The sequence below is a fragment of the Schistocerca piceifrons genome, chromosome 8, assembly GCF_021461385.2.
Source record: "Schistocerca piceifrons isolate TAMUIC-IGC-003096 chromosome 8, iqSchPice1.1, whole genome shotgun sequence".
Lineage (NCBI taxonomy): Eukaryota > Metazoa > Arthropoda > Insecta > Orthoptera > Acrididae > Schistocerca > Schistocerca piceifrons.
In genome coordinates, this window is record NC_060145.1 from 330,606,386 (window position 1) to 330,630,332 (window position 23,947).

Here is a 23,947-nt window from a genome sequence, read left to right on the forward strand (position 1 = left end):
ACACATTAGTCACATCACACTCACCCATTGTTTCCTCTTGCATAGTGAACCACCCCTTCAATGTGATTGTGGAGCCAAACTGATGGTATTTCATATATTGGTGGAATGTCCCCTTCTGTTGACCCTCTGTACTTAGTCTTCCAGATTCCATATTTTTAATATCAGCAGATGATTCACAGATGGTTGAACTGGTCCTCAGTGTCCTGCATGAAAGTGGTTTTGCTTTATTGCTGGAGCAGGGACAGGATGCTTTCTTAGTCTGGGACCCGATGCCCGCTCCCCCATGGAAAGATCACTCCTTTTCTTCCAGTTTGTGGATTTGGCCCCAACTTCTATGCTTTTTACTGTGTGTGTTTTAACTTCATTATTTTATAATTTGACTCTCCTGACTGGATCTGTTCATTTTAGCATAGCCTCTTTCATCTGTGAGTAACTTTGAAATTGCGAGACTGATGACCTCGCCATTTGGTCCCATAAACCCTCTCAATCAATCAGTTGGTTGTACCAGATTAATCTATAGTTGCATCTTATGCAATGAATCACACCCTCCCCCCTCCTGTTGTGGTTGCGGATCCTCACAGATAGTAGCTCACATCCTGGTGGCTTGCACCCTCCTCCAGCCTCTACATGCCAAACATTGTCTTTAGGATTGTTTGCCTCTAATGAGAGAACATGTGTAGCCATTTCCATTGGTTCTTAGCTTTCTTCAAAAAAGTTGTTTTTATTCTCTGGTCTAATGTATTAAACTAGTTTCAGGAAGGGGGTGGGGTAGTTGGAGTTCGGATATCCTCTGCTGCATGGTGGGCCCGGGGGCTGTTTTATGTCCAGCTCCATTGCCAGAAGCCCTGCTCACCCCTCTTTTACTCTGCTGTTAATTACTTTCAGATTTGGTTAAACTCTCTTTTTGCCACACTCTAGGTTATTGTATTAGCAAGTCCCTGGCGTGTAACATTCTGATGATAGCAAAACTGTAAGGATTTCTTATTCTTGATACTAGCTGGTGACAAAAAATGAGTTGAACAGGCTTTTATGCTTCCTCCGAAAGAGCGGGTTCTATTCCTGCCTTTAACAAATTAATCATAATCATAATGATCTGGGACTATTGTGAAAGGGAATCCTCCCTCTGCAAGCTGCGCTAGGGGGGAGGGGGGGGGTCGCATCCAACTAGGCCAACCCAGTGAATGACCTAATTATTCCTCTCACCTAATTTTACTATTTTAACTATTTCTGACATTTTATTATTGTCTACTGCTGGTGCTTATTACATTTTTAGTAATTTCTCTTTTGTGATTATGGATAGAAGAAATTATTTATTTTTTATTCATTCCATTATTGGCTAACCCCCACATCAGGACAGTAAGGTTCAGATGTGGGGGGAGCTGTTTCTGGCTATGATGCTAATGAGCCCTTGTGGACACTCGCCAGCTCTTGGGTCTGCAGACTGGCTTGGCATGTATAGTTTTACCTCTTCCAATTACTTTTATCTCGGATACCAATACGGCTTTCAGTGCTGTAGTACTATCATTCCAGCATACTATCACAATTCAGTCCACTTTCTGGCTGTTATCACGAACTTCAGATGGACTATCTCGTGCAGCCAGCCAGCCAGCCAACCAACCAATTAACCAACCAAATGAAGATTACTCATCTTGCTGTATCAAAATACAAAGAAAAGAAAAGGGATGCACACTGACCTGAAATAAAGCTTCAATAGCTGATCAAAGACACCAGAAGCCTTAAAGAAAAGTTCCAAATTGTCCAAACAAGTTTGTCTTGTGGCCTTTAATGATTCGCAAGAAAACATGCCTCTAGATGAGATGATGTGTGAAGTAGTCTTCAAAGAACCTGCAGTCTGTAGATCTGCATGCTTCCCCTCAGTTCCAGACTACTACATTAACACCCTTCAGCATAGACTAAAAACACATTAAGAAGTGATGCGTGTTGTTATTGTTTCTGGTCAAAAATAAATCATCATCATCATCATTTATTGCATTAACAAGCCTTTGAGGCCTACAGCAGAAGAACAATAGGGAGAAAAAAAACATTACAAACACAAAAATCCCAATGAAAGGATCGTAGAGGAGGTATTTGCTGCAGATGGCATTCCATCTTTTTCGGCCTTTAGCATCATCCTCCATGGCCGCCAGTTCCACTTCTTGAGCGATCATCACCACTCGATCTTTCCGTTGCGTTTTTGGGCGTCCCCCTCAGATGTTTTCCCTTGGGTTGAGAGTGGAGGACTCTCTCAGTAAGGGATTCGTCCACTCGTAAGATGTGACCAAACCATTGTAGTCGCCTCTGTCCCAATATTTGTCCAATGTGTAGCTTTCCAAAACTTCTTTCTTCTTTCCCATTTACCTTCCATGTTATTGTAGACGAGTCCGTAGATCTTCCAAAGTACCTTTCTTTCAAATGCACATATTGAATCTTCTGTTGTTGCTAATGTTGCCCAAGTTTCACAACTGTTTAAAAGTAGTAGCCTCACCATTGCCATCTACAGATGGACTTTGTTCTTCTGAGATATCAGACAAGATTTAAAAAGGTTGTTCAGACTAAAGAACACATGATTAGCACTCAGTATGCGTTAATGTACTTCTTTCATCACTTCACTTTTGTTGGTTATTATTGAGCCCAGGTACTTGAACTCTTCAACTTGTTCTAAGGTATTCCCATCTGTAACAGTGGAAGGAGGGAGAACTCGACAATGTGATACTCCAAGATATTTTTAGTTTTGTCCTCATCCACCCCCAGCCCAATTTCCTTTGCATTTTGGAGGAATCGGGAAGTATCAGCACACATTTGCTCTAGTGTGTCGCCAAGGATCACATCATCATCAGCAAATACCAGAATTGTGTCTGCTCCCACCATCTCCATTTCTCTGGTTTCCCGATTGAACTCATAGAATTTTTCTATCAACTGCCTCAAAGTAAATATGTGGTCAATGGTAGACCGTCTGGGGACAAACTCACGTTGATATGTGCCCACAATTAATGCCTTCAACCAGTGGTTTCATTTGGTTTAGCAGCTGAGTTGTAAAGACTTTGTATCCAATTTCAAGAAGTGAAATTCCTCGGTAGTTGGATACTTGGGTAGCATCACCCTTCTTGAAAATGGGACATATATTTGCTCCCTTACATTCTTCAGGAATTATTTTTGCTACCCAGATGGTGGATATTAATCGTGTCAATGCATCCATCTGGGGTTGGCCTCCCAAGCGAAGCATCTCAGCTGTGATACCACTACTTCCTGGGGCCTTGTTGTTCTTGAGTAGTTTTAAGGCAACACTGATTTCTTCCTCTGATGGTTCAGGGACCTCTACTCTATCAAAATGGGCTCCCGTCTAAGTTTTCACCGTTAACAAAATGTCCCACTTCGATAGGTTCCCAAAATGTTTTTAAATAGGTTTGCCTGCTCTTCTGGCAGTACCACTTCACCCGTCTCATTCATTAGAACCAGTGTACACTGTCGGTAGACACCTCTGTCAAATCTTGAGGCCTGGAAAAACGAGCGAGATGACCTTGCTTCTTCTGCTGCTTTCAACAGTCTTTGATGGTGTTCCTGTTTCTTCTTTCTCATGAGTTTGTCCATGTTGTGCCTCACTTCACCCTTGCTTCTTCTGAGAGTTTTTCTAACCACTGTATCCTCTTCACTGATCTCATCCCAACAGATTCTCGACATTCTCCAGTGAACCAAGGTTTACTTCTGTGTTTTGGAAGGCAAGCAAGTTCTCCTCTTGCACCCTGTAACACTGCATTCCTCAACACCAACCATGTGTCTTTGAAAGTGGAGGGTTCTCTGATATTGTGAGGTTTTCTGCAATTTTATCTTGATAGCATTGTCTCACTTCTACATCTTCCAACTTGTCCTTGTCAATATTTTCAGGATTTCTTCAGCACTATCAAGACCAATTGTTGGACGATACTGTACTTCTCTTCCCACTTGGGCGTTGAAGTTTCCCATTATCAAGTGAACTGAATGTCTTTGTAGTGTCTACTACATTCTCTAGTTCAAGGCAGAAATCTTTCTTTGTTTCCTCATCAGCATCCTCTGATGGAGCGTGACATCTCACTAGGCAGATCTTATGTGGTTTATTGTTTAAAATCATCCAGCAAATGCTGGAGCCCATTTGTTGACACCCAATATCATTTTTTGTGGACAGAAAATCTAACCCCCGAAGTCCAGGCCTGACTTTGCTCACTGCTGTCAAAGGGCATCTGGGTATCTCCAATCTTCATAACACCCTCAGGAAACCCCCATGCGGGTCCGGGGTAAGAATAGGCCTGAGGTATTCCTGCCTGTCGTAAGAGGTGGCTAAAAGGAGTTTCAACCATTTCGGCCTTCAATGTGATGGTCCCCATTGGGATTTGACCTCCATTTTTTCAAAATTCTACAGAAGTATGAGCCTTTTGGGGAAAGGCACCTTACGTGGTGTATCACCGGTCCTCAGTGCACTAAGACCCTGGCACTCATCATCGTAACGGCATTGTAACTGCACCCACTGTTCATCAATTTGGGCCTAAACACCTGATGGGTTGCACAAGTTACGCCCATAGTGCGTCCCCATCTGCACCTACGATCATGATGGACTTTCCATGTCACCCGAAATCCAGCATGGTAGCCAGCCTGTTGTGTTGGGATCGTCATGTACCCTCTAGGTTGTAGCCCCCTGACAACACAGGGATCGTACTGCCGATACCTGAACTGCACCTGCCCCACGTAAGCCAAGGAGTAGATGCCCGTCTACCTGGGGCATCAGAACTCCCGGCAATGATTGTCCTGCCAGGTGGCCCTTGCTGAGGCGGGGTGGCGCCCGTGGGGAGAGCCCCTGGTCGGAGTGGGTGGTATCGGGGCGGACGTTTCGCAGATGAAACGTCAACATGCATCAGGTTGCTCTGCGGCCGCGTCTTCTAAGAGGAAAGGTTCTGTCTCTGGTTCTGGTATTTCCGCCTTTTCCCTCTTGGCCACTCCCTGGGAGGAAGGACAGGCCCGCCGGCTTGGGGCGGTACTCCCCCCGCTATTTAGTCTGTTCTCGGACTGATGGGGGGACGTTCGCCACCTCTATGCCCATGATCTCTGTACAGCATATCGAGGATATCTTCTAGGGTGTATACGACCCGGGAATTTTTTCGTCCGGGAGAAAACCGGAAAAAACGCGGGATTTTTTTATAATTCCGGAAATTTTTCATTGTTTTAGTTACCAGTTAAATTTTTGTCATTTTGACTGGTAAGAACCAATACTCTAACGAAGGATATTATTGTATCCCGCTTCTGCAGAATAATACTGCAGCAACAAAACATGAACGAGAAGGGGGGGGGGGGGGGAACACGAAAATGAAACTAAGTCGCAAAGGAAATGCGCCATATACAACAACAAAACACAGTGCTCATACAAGCGTCTGCCAACCAAAGTGTGTCAAAGGCTTTAGAAAGAATATGCAGTGCTTCCTAACAACAAATTGCTTCCGATGAGCGTGACGTGACAGCTGTTTACATTAGATTCATTTGAGCAGTTGCGGGCCAGCTCTTGCGCATGCGCAGTTGAGTCACGTATGAGTAGTACCTACTCCCGCTTCTGGCTACAGCTGTGTGACTGGGCACCACTATCTAAATGTCTCCGGTTCGGAAATATCGTAGATCTGGGGCTGATGCAGAGAGCAGTCTGAGTTGTAGTGGGGAGGTGGGTAGTCTCCACGTGACCTCTGTTTATGTTTAGTGATTTTTCTGTTTCTCTTTGTTTATTGCTCTCACATTAAATGAAAACAAAACGGATTTCTGTGGCCGGGAGCTACCAAATGAATTAAAATACATTCACATAATTGCGGAAGGCTAAAATATGTTGTTAGTTTCAGGTTTTATTTCCACCTTTCTGACAGTCAAGCATTAATCGCCTTGCAGAACAATGAAGTTATTTTTGTCAGTTTGCTAAAGTGATTTGGCTTTTATTAGTCTTTTGCGCAGAGGCAGTCAATTTATTTGAAACGAAGTGTTTAATTTCACACTGCTGGCTTGTTTCAACTGTTCGCTGCATTTCAAGTGCACGTTTTCCATCTTCTAGCTCGTATGGCATTATGCCATAATAAAGAACCAAACACGAGATAATACAGTACTGGTTCTCAAGAAAATTTACTTCCGAATCTGGATATAACCGTTGTGCACTTTAAGCCGAATTATGCATTTTAGTATGGTTCACGAAATTCCGATGCTCTTGAAGTATCCTTTGATGTCTTGTTTCTTTTATGACATAATGCAAGATATTTTAAAGTTTTACACGTTCGAAGATGCGGGCTTCCTGCGTCATCATAGATTTGCTGGTGCAGTGACGCCTGTTATCTGGCGCTCTCTGGAAACTGCTGAAACGAACCAATTTCTAACAGCGAATGGTGGCTTGAAATGTGTTACTTTCGAAGTAAATTTCGTTTTACGCAAGATGAACTATGTGCGAGAATGTACGATGAATTTCTTCAATCGCAGAGCGTTTGACTCTCATTTAAAAATCAACTCTTTGAGGACAACCATCTAGAAGAATTTCGAGCCCAGAAGATAAGACATTTACATTGTTATTAAAAATTTTACTGGCACATTTGTGTGATGTATCTTAAAGTGTAACACACGCAAAAAAGATCAGCATTATATGTGGAAGCTTAGCTTCTCTTGCAGCTTATTAAACATTCGAGACCAATATTGTGTGTGAAAGCTTTGTTTTTCTTGTAGCAACACTATGTATTTTAATTTAAACCATTAATTTTTCTTTTTTGTGTGTTCACGCTACTTAAGAGTGATCTTGCTATTGGTTGACTACATCATGTGGCCTATGCTGTCATCAGCTGGAGAGATCACGTGACATGAGCCAGGAATGGCTTACAAAAGAGCATCGCAATCTCGATTTCATTGCTTCGGAATGTAATATGCACTGTTTGATGGAATTCGAATTTATACTCCCGTAACACGAAAAAATGCAGCGTACATGTTGCTGCACATCATAGATCGTTCCAAAGTGTATTTTTTTTTCCACCCTGGGTTTCATTTTCTAAAGTGCCGGCAAATTCTATGTCTGTGTAGAAAACCATGAACATTCTAAGGATTGATAAGTTTTACAGTGCCGAGGAAAAGTATAGTGTCACTTAAAACAGAAAAAGTGTATTTTCACCCGGGACAAAGTGTACTTTCAACCAGGAAATCCGGGAATTTTTTTTCCTTGTCCATGTATACACCCTGTCTTGGGAGACATCGAGGCTCTTAGTAAAATGCGTTTGGAGTCCATTCTCATAAAGACCACCTCCGCTATACAGTCGTTGGCGCTCCAGGCATGCAACCGACTAGGGGACATCCCAGTGTCCATTGTCCCACATCTGGTGCTCAATAGGACGCAGGGGGTTATTTTCCATCGGGACCTCCTGCTGCAATCTGATGAGGAGCTCAGGGCCAACCTGTAGCGCCGTGGCGTGCATTTCGTCCGGCGAGTCCAGTGCGGCCCCAAAGACCATCGCGTCGACACTGGGGCCTTTATCCTCGCTTCCGAGGGGATGTTCTCCCGTAAAAGGTAAAGGTGATGTGCTACCAGTGCGACGTGCGACTTTACGTCCTGCATCCTATGCGATGCTTTCGATGTTTGCGCTTCGGGCACATGCCATCATGGTGTGAAGCTGAGCCCCTTTGTGGCGATTGTGGACGTCCTCTTCGTGAGGGACATACATGCACCCCACCACCTCGGTGCGTCAATTGTCTTGCCCTCCACTCGCCTAGATCTTTCAACTGCCCTGCATATCAGAAGGAGAAATAGATACAAGAATTGAAAACCTTGGACCGTCTGTCTTATTCTGAGGCCAGGAAGAAATATTACCGCCTCCATCCCGTGATGTTGACAACATCGTTTGCTTCGGTCGTGTCCACTCCTTCCGCAGTATCCTCGCCCCTATCCTGTCCCCCCCTCCACCTCTTCACCCCATCCGGGGTCTATGCCTCTGCCTCCCAAATCCCTCCCTTCCAAATACTCCTCCCTCGCGGCCGGCCCCTGCCCCCTCTGCCCCAGGGGCCACCCTTCCTCCTCCTCCTCCTCCTCCTCCTCCTCTGCCGCCGCCGCCATCGGGGAAACATTACGGACCCCGGCTTCCGAGGTCCGGTGCTCCAAAAAGGACCCCGAGCGTGAGGACTTTCTTCGGGTCCAGCCCCCACAGCCCACCATCCCTGTGACTCGTCGGTCTTCCAAGAAGGCCTCAAAGAAGTAGTCTCTATCCCCCTCTCCACCCCGGAGTGTTTTGTCCGATGTTCCATCAGACAGTCGCTGCTCCCAGCTGTCCTCAGTTTCGCAGGGACGCTCCGCTGCCAGGCGCTCAGCTGGCCTGTCGTCGGCGGATGATGGTGCCTCTCCTGCGCAACCCAGGAATGTGGCCGCAACTGGTGACGACTCAATGGAACAGGATCCGCCTCCCGACGATTGTAGCGATGTTCCCTCAAAACCTGGCCCTCCGCGGCCGTCGAGGTGACTAGCTCTTCACCCGTTTCATTCCCCCTTTCTCTGATTCGCAATGGCTATGTTACATTGAAACCTAAGAGGTATTCGATCTAATCGGGAGGAATTAAAACTGCTCCTCCGTCTGCACTGTCTGCTTGTCATTGGTCTCCAGGAAGTGTAGTTACACCAAACTGACCGTATCGCTTTTACCCACTATACCTCCGAGCGATCTGACCTCACCCCTGTGGACGGTATTCAAGCTCTTGGTGGGATCATGTTGCTCGTTCGGGACGATGTCTATTACCATCCCATCCCATTGACCACCCCACTCCAAGCAATAGCTGTCCGTATTACTCTTCCTGCCTTTACTTTTTCTATTTGTACTGTCTACACTCCATTGTCATCCACAGTTAGTCGGGCTGACATGATGCACCTGGTTGCGCAGTCATCAAAGACAGCAAAAAAGCTTGTTGGGCCGCTTTCACAAGCTCCTTTAACAGTTTTACTCCTGCGCCGGCTGTCGGGCATTAAGGCCCACTCCTCGATACCTGGCCTGACTTCAGGTAATGAGGTACTTTTGGACCTTGTGGATGTCTCCAACGCCTTGGCCGCTTCTTCGCGGAGGTTTCAAGCTCCGCCCATTACCACCCTGCATTCCTTCCCAGAAAAGAGACAGAAGAGGCTCGGCGACCTTCCTTCCATTCGCTGAATCTGCAAGATTATAATGCCCCCTTTACCATGCGGGAACTTGAACGTGCACTTGCACTGTCCTGGTCCTCTGCTCTGGGGCCAGATGCCATTCACGTTCAGATGATGAAACACCTTTCTCCGGCAGGCAAATGCTTTCTTCTTCATACCTATAATCACGTCTGGACCGAAGGTCAGGTCCCCATACATTGGCGTGAGGCCGTTGTTGTTCCCATACCCAAGCCCGGGAAGGATAGACACCTTCCTTCTAGTTACCGCCCCATTTCTCTTACAAGCTGTGTCTGTAAGGTGATGAAGCGCATGGTTAACGCTCGGTTGGTTTGGATTCTTGAATCTCGACGGCTACTTATCGATGTTCAATGCGGCTTTCGTCAACGCCGCTCCGCTGTTGACCACCTTGTGACCTTGTCAACGTTCATCATGAACAACTTTTTGTGAAAGCGCCAAATGGTAGCTGTGTTCTTTGATTTGGAGAAGGCTTACCATATGTGTTGGAGAGGAGGTATCCTCCGCACTATGCACAGGTGGGGCCTATGTGGTCGCCTGCCCCTTTTTATTGATTCATTTTTAATGTTTAGGGTACGTGTGGGTTCTGCATTGTCAGACGTCTTTCGCCAGGAGAACGGAGTGCCTCAGGGCTCCGTTTTGAGCGTAGCCCTTTTTGCCATAGCGATCAATCCAATTGTGGATTGCATTCCACCTAACATCTCAGGCTCTCTTTTTGTCGATGACTTTGCGATCTACTGCAGTGCCCAGAGAACATGCCTCCTGGAGCGCTGCCTTCAGCGTTGTCTTGACAGCCTATACTTGTGGAGTGTGGCTAATGGCTTCCGGTTCTCTGAAGAGAAGACGGTTTGCATCAACTTTTGGCGATATAAAGCGTTCCTTCCGCCATCCTTACATCTCGGTCCCGTTGTTCTCCCATTCGTGGAAACAACTAAGTTTCTAGGGCTCACACTGGACAGGAAACTTTGTTGGTCTCCGCACGTCTCTTATTTGGCTGCCCGTTGTACACGTTCCCTTAATGTCCTCAGAGTTCTTAGTGGTTCATCTTGGGGAGCGGATCGCACTGTCCTGCTTTGCTTGTATCGGTCCATAGTCCGATCAAAGCTGGATTATGGGAGACTCGTCTGCTCGGCCATCCCTCTTACGCCGTCTCAACTCCATCCACCATTGGGGGTTACGTCTTGCGACCGGAGCATTCTACACTAGTCCCGTCGAGAGTCTTTATGCTGAAGTTGCTGTATTACCATTGACCTACGGCGCGACATACTGCTTTGTCGGTATGCCTGCCGGCTGTTGTCAATGCCCGACCACCCCTCTTATCAGTCCTTCTTTGCCGATTCTCTCGACCGTCAGTATGGGTTGTATGCGTCTGCCCTGATGCCCCCTGGAGTCCGCTTTCGTCGCCTGCTTCGACAATTGGATTTTGCCCTCCCTACCACCTTCAGAGAGGGTGAGAGCCTGACACGACCTTGGCTCCAGGCTCTGGTTCACATTCATCTTGACCTCAGCTCGCTCCCAAAGGAGGGTACTCCGGATGCAGTGTATTGCTCACGGTTTGTCGAACTTCGTGCGCGACTTGCCAGTAACACCTTTATTTATACTGATTGCTCCAAAACTGATGATGGTGTCGGCTGTGCCTTTGTCGCCGGGGACATCACCTTTAAATACCAGCTCCTCGACCAGTGTTCCAGCTTTATGGCCAAGCTTTTTGCTCTCAATCAGGCTGTTCAGTATGTCCTCCGCCACTGCCCTTCTCCGTATGTACTCTGCTCTGATTCACTCAGTCCTCTTCAGAGCCTTGGAGCTCCATATCCGGTCCATCCCTTGGTGCAACAGATCCAGTAATCCCTCTATTCTTTTGCTGATGATGGCTCTCCTGTTAGCTTTACGTGGGTTCCCAGGAGTGCCTGGGAATGAGGCTGCTGAAGCTGCGGCCAAGGCTGCAGTCCTCCTGCCTCAGCCAGCCTCCCTTTGTGTCCCATCATCTGACATTAGTGGGGTTGTTTGTAAGAGGCTTGTGTCGTTATGGTGGGATACTTGGTCGTCACTTCAAGAAAATAAGCTCCGGGCCATAAAACCGTTCCCAACAGCTTGGACAACCTCCTCCTGACCATCTTGGCGAGAGGAGGTCCTTTTGGCTAGGTTACGGATTGGGCATTGCCAGTTTAGCCACCGCTACCTGCTATCCGGTGACCCCGCCCCGCAGTGCCCTTGTGGTCATGCATTGACAGTGCGCCATGTTTTATTGTCGTGTCCCCGTTTTAATCAATCTCGTGTTGTGCTATCTCTGCCATCTACGTTACAGGAAATTTTAGCTGATGACGCTCGAGCAGCTGCTCGTGTTCTTCGTTTTATTACTCTGACGGACTTGTCCAAAGACATCTAACTCTTTTAATTATTTTATCTGTGTCTTTGTAAGAACTTTCTGGTGTACCCCCCCCCCCCCCCCCCTTGAGTTTTACCAGATTATATGTGCACTTACATTTGTGACTTGGCGCTAATGGCCTCAGTAGTTGAGCGCCCCCCCCCCCCCCCCCCCACAAAAAAAAAAAAAAAAAAAAAAAAAAAAAAAAAAAAAAAAAAACCACCCTCAGGAAGTCTCGTTTCTTGGATTGCTGTCACTAGGCATTGATATTTACCCAGTTCTTCTCAAAGTTGTTGCATTCCCCCTGTCATGATTGACCTTACATTTCATATTCCATTTCTAAATCCATTTACGTACTCAGTTTTGTCAATATTTTGATCAGTCTGGCTTTTCCTTTTGTCTTTTTCTTTAACTGGGTTCTTTTTTCATGGAGGAAGGGGGGTTGACCCATCCTTTAACCCTCTTCCTTCCCATCACTCATGAATACACTTCCGGTAAATATTGTATGGATCTGTAAACATCATCTTCCCTATCTAATGGGAATGAGAGACTTACTATCAGACACTTAGTGTTTTTGTACAGTGTTACATATTGTCCATCAGAAAACTCGGTTACTTGAAACATATACTCCTACCTTACATAAACACTGAGCCTCTCCTGAAAATAATGTTAGCCCTGAAAGAGTATCAGGTGGTATTGGACCTAAGTACTTGCAACAGTTTTAATGAGTAAGTTAGTGATTGACAGCATTCAAACCTGTAGCAGTTGACATATTGACAACTCTGTATTTTATTCTCTATAATGTGTATGTGATGATAATGGTATTGAAAAAAAAAGATGAAATGAAAAAAAAAAAGAGGCACCCTGGTGCAGATGACATTCCCTAAGAATTGAGATTCTTGGCAAAGCCAGCCATGAGAAAAACTATTCCTACTGGTGTGCAAGGCAAAATACTCTGAGGTGCTGCTGACTGCTGTTGTGTCAACTTCCTAAGTGATGCCGTAGAGACAGGGTTTGGCACACTGTGCTGGTTAGTGATGATAACCAGCCGTGACCATGGCCAAAATACACCTAACATTGGGTAAACCATCTAGGAAAAGATAGATTGCAACTTACTGTAAAGAAGACACGATAAGTTACAGACAGGAACAATTAAAAGACAACTTACACAAAGCCACAGTCTTCATCAACAAAAGAGAAACATACCATTCATACACACAAGTACGCTCACCTCACGCACATATGACCACCAACTCTGGCAGCTCGGACTAGAATGCAACTGTCACGTGGAATGGAAGCAGCAATCTGGAGGCGGCGGGGAAGGTAAAGGGATAGCAGTGTATGGTTGAAGGGAGAGAGGAACGCTCTCTGGCGGAGTGTGCAGGGACTAGAATGCCATCAGACACAGTGTCAGGAGGCTGTGGTGCAGGGAGGTGATGAAAAAGGAGCAAGAAAGGAAAAGTACCAGGGAAAGATGGGCAGGTGCGTAGGGAGGGGTGGCAAACATAGATGGTGGGAGACAACAATGGGCAGAAGGTGATATGACAGACAGGGTGGAAACTGTTGGGTTGAGGACATGGGGACAACATGTTACAGTAGGTTGAGGCCAGGATAATTAAGTATGTGGAGAATGTGTTTCAAATATAACTTCCATCTGCGCAGTTCAGAAAAGCTGGTGTTAGAGGGGGGATCCAGATGGTTTGAGTAGTGAAGCAGCCATTGAAATCAAGCATATTATGCTCAGTTCCATGTTGTACCACAGGATGGTCTACTTTCCTCTTGGCCATAGTTTAGCAGTGGCCCTCGTTGTGGACAGCTGATTGGTGGTTGTACCAATATAAAAAGTTGCTCAATGTTTGGAGCAGAGCTGATAAATGACATTTCTGATTTCACAGGTGGCCAATCTCCCCATGGGGTAGGATAAATTTGTGACAGGACTGGAATATGAGTGCTGAGTGGGTGGACTGGGCAGGTCTTGCACCTGGGTCTTCCACAATGATACGATCCTTCTTGTGCCAAGGTACTGCAATTGGGAGTGGGATAGGAATGGAATAGGGCATTGTGGGTGTTGGGTGGGTGATGTAACACCACTTTAGGAGGGATGGGAAGAATCATGGGTAGGATGTCCCTCATTTCAGTGCATTATGATAGGTAATCAAAGCACTGGTGAAGGATGTGATTCAGTTTTTCAGTCTGCGGTGGAACTGTGTGACAAAGGAGGCACTTCTTTGTGGTCAGTTCTTGGGGTGGTGGGAGGATTGGGGGTATGAGGGGATTTGGCATGGGAGATCTGTCTACAGACTGGGTCTTTGGGGTAGTGACTGTCTGTGAAGGCCTAGATGAGACCCTCAGCATACTGAGCAAAGGAGTTCTTGTCACTGCAGATATGCTGTCGCTGGGAGGCCAGGCTGTATAGGAGGGATTTTTTGGTGTGAAAGGGAGTACAGCTGTCGAAATTTGGGTTGGTCAGTGTGTCTAATGTGCACATAGGTGCAGATGGAGCCATCAGAGAGGAAGAGGTCAACGTCTAGGAAGGTGGCACACTGGGTGAACCATATGAGGGAGAAGGTGTTGATGTTGCGAAGGAATGAAGTTGGATATCTTGGCCCTGAGGCAAGATCATGAAGTCATCATCAATGAACACAGTTCCTCAGTGCCCTACGTGTTCTCAATGGTACTTCTTGGGTGCCGATCGATCCACCCTCCTCCATTTGTACCGGTCTCTTGTCCGTTAGAAACTCGACTACGGGTGCTTTGTTTGTGTTTCTGCATGTCCATCTCTCTTATGCCATCTCAACACTAGTCACAATCATGGCATTTGTTTGGCCACTGTCGCTGTTTTCACTGGCCCGATTGAGAATCTGTATGCTAAAGCTGCTGAACTATCACTGTCCTACCACTGTGACTTTCTCTCCTCAGTAGGTATGCATGCTGTTTGTCTGCCATGTGTGGCCAGCCATCCTATGCCTCCTTCTTCAATGATTCCTTTGATCACCAGTATGGGGTGCATCCATCGTCTCTGTTACATCCTGGAGTCCGCTTTCGGCACTTGCTACGGCGGCTTAACTGCAGACTACCTGCAACTTTCCCAGTGGGTGTGAACCCTTCACCACCTTGGCTTTGTGAAGCGGCCAGTGTTAACCTTGCTCTTCATTCGCTTCCTCTACTTCAGCCTCGCTTTATCGTCTTTGGTTTCATGACCTTTGCATGGAACTTCGCAATAGTATCTTTGTATACACTGATGGCTCTCAGACTGACCGTGGGGTCGGGTGTGCTTTCGTCATTGGTGCCTGTGTCTTTCAATATTGGCTTACAGCACACTGCTCAGTATTTACAGCCAAGCTCTTCGCCCTGTATCAGGCCACAGAGAACATTCGGTGACAGAATTTTATATTGTGTCCTCTGCTCACTCAGTGCCAGTCAGTCTATGTGTGCTATACACCGCCCATTCCTTACTGCAACGGGACCAGGAAAACTTGCTCACTCTTGGTGAGCCACTGTGATGTTTATGTGGGTTCCTGGTCATGTCGGTCTGCCAGAAACAAGGTTGCTGCCACGACTGCAGTCCTCGCAACTCAGACCACTAGTTCCTATATTCCCTCCAGTGATCCCTGTGTTGTTGCCTGTCAGGAGGTTGTGTCCCTTTGGCATCGCCAATGGTCCTCCCTTCACGGGAATAAGCTCCGGCTTATTAAGCCTCTCTCAGTGGCTTGGACGACCTCCTCTCAGTCCTCCCACCAGGAGGAGATCATTTTAACTCTGCTGCGTATTGGGCATTGACTTTTTAGCCATCGTCGTCTGATAAGTGGCGCTACCTCACCACTTTGTACACATGGCACCCAAGTTTTGACCGTCCACCACTTCCTGACAGAGTGCCTATTTTTTAACCGTTTATGTCCCCACTTGAATTATCGGCCGTTTAAGCAAATGACGTGCTGGCTGTCGACGGTGTTTTACTTTTTATCTGCGAAAGCAATATGGCGAAGGCTATTTTATTTTTAGTTTTGGACCTCCGTTTTTGTATAGTGTCTTTTTAGCCCTTTCTCTGTGTTCCGGTTTTAGCTGTCCTCTCTAATGTCAATTGGGACTAACGTATAGTCCTTTTTTTAACTCTTCTACAGTTTTGACTTGGGTGCATACGATCCCAGTTGTTTTTTGCACCCTAAAGCAAAACACAACCAACAATCATCAATGAACCTAAACTAGACTAAGGGTTTGGTATTTTGGGAGGCTTGACCAATAAACATGTTGGCTTAGGAGGATGTCATGCAGATGTCAGTGGCTGTGTCTCGGATTTGTTTGTATCCCTCCCTTCAAAGAAGAAGTAGTTGTGGTTTAGGATAAAGTTAGTAAGGTGTGTGACGAATGAGTCAGTGAGATTGGAATCTGAAGGACTTTGGGTAAAGGTGTGTTCAGTAGGGGTGAGACCATTGGCATGAGGGACGCTGGTGAATAGGAAAGTTGCGTCAACAGTAATGAGTAGTAATCCAGTGATGGAGAGCCAGGGGTCTAGGTTACGGGCAACTGGTTGAAGGTGTTGCTCAATGAGGGCCGGAATTCCTTCAGTGGAGGCACAATAACCAGCCTCATTCAGGCATCCAGGATTGTTGGGTTTGTGGATTTTGGGGAGGATATAGAAGAGGTGTGTGTGCAGGGAGGGGGGTGGGGTGTCATAGGGTGAGGAGGGAAATGGGTTCAGATGAGAGATTCTGGGAAGGTTATAAGACTTTAAGCAGGGATTGGAGGTTGTGTTGGACTTCTGGGATGAAATAACTCTGGCAGAGTTTGCAAGTGGAGGAATAAGATATATGGTGGAGGCTGTCTTCCAGGTAGTCACTACAGTCCATAACAACAGTGGTCAAGATTTGTTCTGAGGTTGTATGGCTATTCATTCTTCTGCTGAAAGGTTGGTGTTCTGAGGAAGAGATCTGGGGTAGGTTGTTGGAGTTAAAGTTGGAGGTAAAGAATCCTTTGCTCTCCAGCACCAGGAGGAGCATTCCAGACACCATCTCCATAAGTTATCCAATCTACCAAAATCCTACTTGCGCCTCAGGTCACCATTCAAGCTCGTGGCACCACTATACAACCCCCATATCACCCTCAGTTTTTCTCCTCATAACACCTAAACCCTCCTTAGCTTACCTTCTCAACTTGTCACATAGCCTCAAACGTCCTACCACCACACCACCAAATCCAGAGCCAAAACATTTCTGTAACACTATTGTTAACATTTTCATCAATACCCTCAGCTAACAGAAGTTTATTGTATTAAAAGACCTCATGACTAGCCCTATACCCAAATTTAACCATGCTGTATTTGTCAAAGACCTACTCTCCTGCTTGCAATCCCTGCAATAGAAGCACTTCTCGTCAGCCAATCCCTCCAACCTAATTCCAACATTGAACCCTGTCTTTTTCAGTTTGTACCACCATCCAGCTGCGACCCTCAACCACCCCCTCCCATCTAATCACCCACTGGTCACCTTCCAGGAATTCTTTACCTCCAACTTAGCTTTTCACACACACACACACACACACACACACACACACACACACACACACACACACCTTTGCACCACCCCAAAAATCCAACAATCCTGGATGCCTCATTGTTGCTGGTTATTGTGCCCCCACTGATAAAATTTCTACCCTCATTGACCAACACCACCAGCCAGTTCTTCGTAATGTAGCCTCTCACGTCAAAGATATCAGCCATTTCCTTCACTCCTTTACCTCCTGGATCCTTACTTGTCACCTCCCTATAGGCAAACATCCCTCATACCCTTAGTCTTAACACTATTGAGCACTACCTTTCCCAGTGTTGTTCAGACTCCGGACCCACTACCTCATTCATCATGCACCTTACTAAGTTTATTCTAAACCATAACTACTTGTGCTTTGAAGAGAAGGTATACAAGCAAATCTGCGGCACAGGCATGTACGTCCACTTGGCACCCACCTATGTCAACCTGTTTTTGGGCCATCTAGAGGAGACCCTCGTAGCCTCCCAAAACACCAAACCCTTAGTCTGGTTCAGATTCATTGATGATATCTTCATGATATGGACCCAGGGCCAAGACACTCTGTCATCTTTCCTTCACAATTTCAACACTTTCTCTCTCAAATGCTTCCTTCTCAACCCATCGTGCCACCTTCCTAGACAATGACCACCTTCTCTCTTATGGCTCCATCCACACATCTGTCCACATTAAACACACCAACCACCTACAGTACCTTCATTTCAACAGCTCTCATCCCTTTCACACTAAAATGTCCCTCCCATACAGCCTGGCTGCCCAGGGTGGCATATCTGCAGCGACAAGAACTACTAAGGCCTTGTAAGACAGGCACTATCGCCCAGAGTTAGTGCGCAAACAGACCTCCCAGGCTATTTCCCCCTCACACCACCAATCCTCTCACCACCCCAAGAACTGACCACAAAGGAGCACCCCCTTTGTCACCCAGTACCACCCCATACTGGAACAACTGAACCACATTCTTCAACAGGCCTTTGATTAATTATGATAATGCACTGAAATGATGAACATCCTACCTGAGATCCTTCCCACCCTTCCTAAAGTGGTGCTCCATCACCCACCCAACCTCCACAACATCCTAGTCAATTCCTATACCATTCCCAGTTCCAACTCCTTTCCACAAGGATGTCCCTGTGGAAGACACAAGTGCAAGACCTGCCCAATCCACCTCCCAGCACTTCGTATTCCAGTCCCGTCACAAGTTTATCCTACCCCCATCAGAGGCTGGGCCACCTGTGAAAACAGCAATGTTGTCTGCTGCAATCATTGTGCAACTTTTTATATTGGTATGACCACCAATCAGCTGTCCATTACAATGAAGGGTCACTGCCAAACTGTGGCCAAGAGCAAAATAGACCAACCTGTGGCACAACATGCAACTGAGCATAGCATGCTTGATTTCAATGGCTGCTTCACCAAACAGCCATGTGGATCCTCCCCTCCAACACCAGCTTTTCTGAACTGCACAGATGGACGCTATCTCCACTCTTGTAATTATCCTGGCCTCAACCTACGGTAACATATTGTTCCCACACCCTCCAACAGTTTCCATCCCCTCTGTTCTATCATCTGCTTCCCATTATCATCTCCCTCCCTCTATGTTTGCTTCCCTCTGCCTTCACACCCGCCCATCTTCCCCTGCTCCTCTCCTTTTTTTGATCCTTTTTTCCCCCACCTCTGTGCCCCACAACCTCTTGACCCTGCACCTGTTGGTGTTCTAGTCCCTGCACACTCCGCCAGACAGTGTTCCTCTCTCCCTCCACCCATACACTACTGTCCCTTTCCCTTCCCCACCTCCTCCTGATTGCTGCTTCAATCCAGCATGATAGCTGCATTCTAGCCCAAGCTGCTGCAATTGGCTGTCTCGTGTGTTTGAGATGTGCTTGCTTGTATGTATGAATGTGTGTTTCTCTTTTTGCTGGTAAGGGCTGTGGTCAAAAGCTATATGTTGGTCTCTTTTAATTGTACCTGTCTGCAACAGAACATGTCATCTTTACGGTAAGTAGCAACTTGTCTTTTCCTACATTATTGATATTCCTACCTAGTTTTTCCATTGTTTAACATATTACATGCATATATCAAAATTCATCAGAGCATGGAGCTGGAAGCCCCAAAATAGATATCACCATAATAAAGAAATTGAAGGCTAGTCTTGCAGCCAGAGACTAATTTATATATAATTTCAACTCTTCATATTTTGTGTACTTTTAGGCGTCCTGTGTTTAAAAGCAGCCACTAGGTTATGATAAAATTAGAATCTGCCACCAGTTTCATGCTTATAGAAAAAGATAACAATCTTACTATTTTGTGTTCCCAGAATAGTGATCTGAAAATGTCACTGTATTCTGGGAAAATGACAAAAATGCATCCAATAATAATGGCAGGATCTCAGTATTTATCTTTGTGACAAGTACTTAAAATGTAATCCAAGATGAAATTCCTCCTATTTTCAGGAAAATTTCATCTGTTGCTTCTAGTGAAGTAGCCAAAGATTTGGATTCATTTTGGGGTGAATGTGAAGCAGATCTCATGATACTAAGACTTACTATTACAGAAAAATGATAAAAACTATTAACTTATAAGAATGACTGACAGAGTGGGTATCACTGCCCTAGCAAATAAGACACTAAATGCAGTTACTGCTGTTTATTTAGCAGTTAAAAATGTAGTATGAAAAAAAGCTTTATTGGAATTTTGTCACAGAGAAATTTATTGCTAAAGTTAGCAGCTGCTGCAATTAACAGATAAAACTTCTTACTAAAAGTTTTTTAGCCTGGTTGTCTATGCAGGTGACAGAATTCCAATTTGTTTTATAAAAATAGTACCAAATGTTTCTAAAGTAATTTTGTTAGAAAAACAATTACTCATAATAGGAATTAATGTAAATAATAGAAAATTGTAAATTCAGAAGTTCACTAGAGCAGTGTTGCACCTATAAGCAAATTTTAAACTAGGAAAAACTGGAATGCTTGGGTAGCTCAGTTGGTAGAGCACTTGCCCGTGAAAGGCAAAGGTCCCGAGTTCGAGTCTCGGTCCGGCACACAGTTTTAATCTGCCAGGAAGTTTCAAGGAAAAACTGCTTTATGCTTAACTATTTGGGCTCTCTTGATGCATAGAGTATATGCATTTCTGCATATTTTGTAACAAGAAGAAGGGGAGGAGGAGGAGGAGGTGACTGAAAATTTTAATGCTGGTCCTACTGAAATTACAGTAAATAAGTATCTGTACATCCAGCATACTAAAAGGTATCAGATACTAAAAGGTATCAGATAGATTATATAATGGTAAGACAGAGATTTAGGAACCAGGTTTTAAATTGTAAGACATTTCCAGGGGCAGATGTGGACTATTCGTTATGAACTGCAGATTAAAATTGAAGAAACTGCAAACAGGTGGGAATTTAAGGAGATGGGACCTGGATAAACTGACTAAACCAGAGGTTGTACAGAGTTTCAGGGAGAGCATAAGGGAACAATTGACAGCAGTGGGGGAAAGAAGTACAGTAGAAGAAGAATGGGCAGCTCTGAGGGATGAAGCAGTGAAGGCAGCAGAGGATCAAGTAGGTAAAAAGACGAGGGCTAGTAGAAATCCTTGGGTAACACAAGAAATATTGAATTTAATTGATGAAAGGAGAAAATATAAAAATGCAGTAAATGAAGCAGGCAAAAAGGAATACAAACATCTCAAAAGTGAGATCGACAGGAAGTGCAAAATGGCTAAGCAGGCATGGCTAGAGGACAAATGTAAAGATGTAGAGGCTTATCTCGCTACGGGTAAGATAGATACTGCCTACAGGAAAATTAAAGAGACCTTTGGAGAATAGAGAACCACTTCTATGAATATCAAGAGCTCTGATGGAAACCTAGTTCTAACCATAGAAGGGAAAGCAGAAAGATGGAAGGAGTATATAGAGGGTCTATACAAGGGTGATGTACTTGAGGACAATATTATAGAAATGGAAGAGAATGTAGATGAAGATGAAATGGGAGATACGATACTGCGTGAAGAGTTTGACAGAGCACTGAAAGACCTGAGTCGAAACAAGGCCCCGGGAGTAGACAACATTCCATTGGAACTACTGACGGCCTTGGGAGAGCCAGTGCTGACAAAACTCTACCATCTGGTGAGCAAGATGTATGAGACAAGTGAAATACCCTCAGACTTCAAGAAGAATATAATAATTCCAATTCTACAGAAAGCAGGTGCTCACAGTTGTGAAAATTACCAAACAATCCGTTTAATAAGTCACAGCTGCAAAATACTAACACGAATTCTTTACAAACGAATGGAGAAACTGGTAGAAGCCGACCTCGGGGAAGATCACTTTGGATTCCGTAGAAATATTGGAACACGTGAGGCAATACTGTCCCTACGGCTTATCTTAGAAGCTAGATTAAGAAAAGGCAAACAGACGTTTCTAGCATTTGTAGACTTAGAGAAAGCTTTTGATAATGTTGACTGGAATACTCTCTTTCAAATTCTGAAGGTGGCAGGGGTAAAATACAGGGAGCAAAAGGCTATTTACAATTTGTACAGAAACCAGATGGCAGTTCTAAGAGTTCAGGGACATGAAAGGGAAGCAGTGGTTGGGAAAGGAGTGAGACAGGGTTGTAGTCTCTCCCCAATGTTATTCAATCTGTATATTGAGCAAGCAGTAAAGGAAACAAAAGAAAAATTCGGAGTAGGTATTAAAATCCATGGAGAAGATGTAAAAACTTTAAGGTTTGCTGATGACATTGTAATTCTGTCAGAGACAGCAAAGGACTGGGAAGAGCAGTTGAACGGAATGGACAGTGTCTTGAAAGAATGATATAAGATGAACATCAACAAAAGCAAAATGAGGATAATGGAATGTAGTCGAAGTAAGTCGAGTGATGCTGAGGGAATTAGATTAGGAAATGAGACACTTATAGTAGTAAAGGAGTTTTGCTGTTTGGGGAGCAAAATAACTGATAATGGTCGAAGTAGAGAGGATATAAAATGGAGACTGGCAATGGAAAGGAAAGTGTTTCTGAAGAAGAGAAATTTGTTAAAATTGAGTATAGATTAAGTGTCAGAAAGTAGTTTCTGAAAGTATTTGTATGGAGTGTAGCCGTGTTTGGAAGTGAAACATGGACGTTAAATATTTTAGACAAGAAGAGAATAGAAGCTTTCTAAATGTGGTACTACAGAAGAATGCTGAAGATTAGATGGGTAGATCACATAACTAATGGGGAGATATTGAATAGAATTGGGGAGAAGAGGAGTTTGTGGCACAACTTGACTAGAAGGGATCGGTTGGTAGGACATGTTCTGAGGCATCAAGGGATCACCAATTTAGTGTTGGAGGGCAGCGTGGAGGGTAAAAATCGTAGAGGGAGACCAAGAGATGAATACACTAAGCAGATTCAGAAGGATGTAGGTTGCAGTAGGTACTGGGAGATGAAGGAACTTGCACAGGATAGGGTAGCATGGAGAGCTGCATCAAACCAGTCTCAGGACTGAAGACCACAACAACAACATCCAGCATTTCACTTCATTTGGTTTCGCCAGACAAATGTACATATTCACTGTGAAATATTTACGATCGGATTTTTCATAAATAGAAATCATCCGCAGATTGTTCTGCCAAATACAGTGGGCAGACCATATGATTATTTTCCGAATCTCACCATAGTAAGAGGAGTGGAATGTGTAAGATTATACAGGGTGTCCCACTCAAACCTCCCTGATTTCAAAGACCCATGGGAAAAAAGCCGCAGTAGATAAGACAATGAAAAATGCATCTCATTGTAGAGCATCTCAAAGAATTTACTTATTTATCAGTAATACACCTCTACATGTGAACCATTTTTAGCACAAAAAATATCTAGTTTATATTCAATTTATTGCCAAGTTCTTAGTAACATTTTCTCTGTTACTGTTGCAATTACATTGGTGATACAATGTCGCAACATAGAAATACCGTCCACTCTGGTCACATACACACTTCACGGATCCCCACATGAAGCAATCAGGTGGCATAATGTTGGGTGAACGTGGTGGCCAGACAATGAGTCCTCAGTGTCCGATCTGACTATTGGGAAATTTCCTATCCAGGAACTTGCAAACAGCCATTGACCATTGCAGCAGGACTCCATCTTGTTGAAAAATGATGTTGGGTTGCAAGTCTTGTATCTGAGGGTACACAGACTGCTCCAACATGTCCAGATACACTACTCATTCACTGTTTGTTCCGCAAAGAACGGTCCAACAATCCTGTCATGCATTAGCCTGCACCAGATGTTTAGCTTAGGGCTATCACAATCATGTTCAATGACAATGTGTAGACTTCGCGATTTCCAAATCCAAATATTGTGTTATGCCTATTAATCCTTCCTGATAGATGAAAGCTTGCCTCATCTGAGAATAAACATCTTTCCAGGATGCTGGCACCCATATCAATACACTGCAGCATATCCGCAACAAATTGTTGTCAGCGTGGTTTGTTGTCAGTGTCAGATGTTGCAGAATGTGCACTTTGTAATAAGCACACACATACAAAGACATTGGTGAACTACACGATTCAATGTTGATAAAGGTACATCTAGTTGCCTAGATGCTTGACAAATTTACTTTCGTGGGCTTCTGAGAAACGTTTGTCTGATTTCCTCCACTGTCTCTTCTGAAACTCCATAATGTGCACTGCCAGAATGTTTCAGAACACTTCCTGTTGCCAGAAACTTCTTATACCATTCCTTAATTGTTTTCACATCAGCTGGATCACTTTCATACAAATGATGATAATTTCTTAGCCCAGTAATCGGCAATTTTGTTTCTGCAAACCACACTACTGCTTGCGTGCGCTGCTGTGGAGTTGTTCACTTCATGCGACCATGCTGCACTCTGGCGACGATACTT

At 44.9% G+C, this 23,947-nt stretch overlaps 1 protein-coding gene and 1 non-coding gene across 2 annotated transcripts in view; one reads left to right on the top strand and one right to left on the bottom strand.

Moving 5' to 3' along the window:
• The window catches only part of LOC124712326 (vicilin-like seed storage protein At2g18540), a 49,264-nt gene extending 41,181 nt beyond the window's left edge, over positions 1-8,083 (bottom strand). Inside the window, exon 1 of the mRNA XM_047242620.1 lies at positions 7,992-8,083. Coding sequence (XP_047098576.1) covers positions 7,992-8,083 — 92 coding nt within the window. The remainder of the gene's footprint in view (positions 1-7,991) is intronic.
• An 11,951-nt stretch (positions 8,084-20,034) lies between these two features.
• Trnas-uga lies at positions 20,035-20,109 on the top strand. The gene has a single exon. It is a non-coding gene; the product is annotated as a tRNA-Ser (tRNA).
• The last annotated feature ends 3,838 nt before the right edge of the window (positions 20,110-23,947 follow it).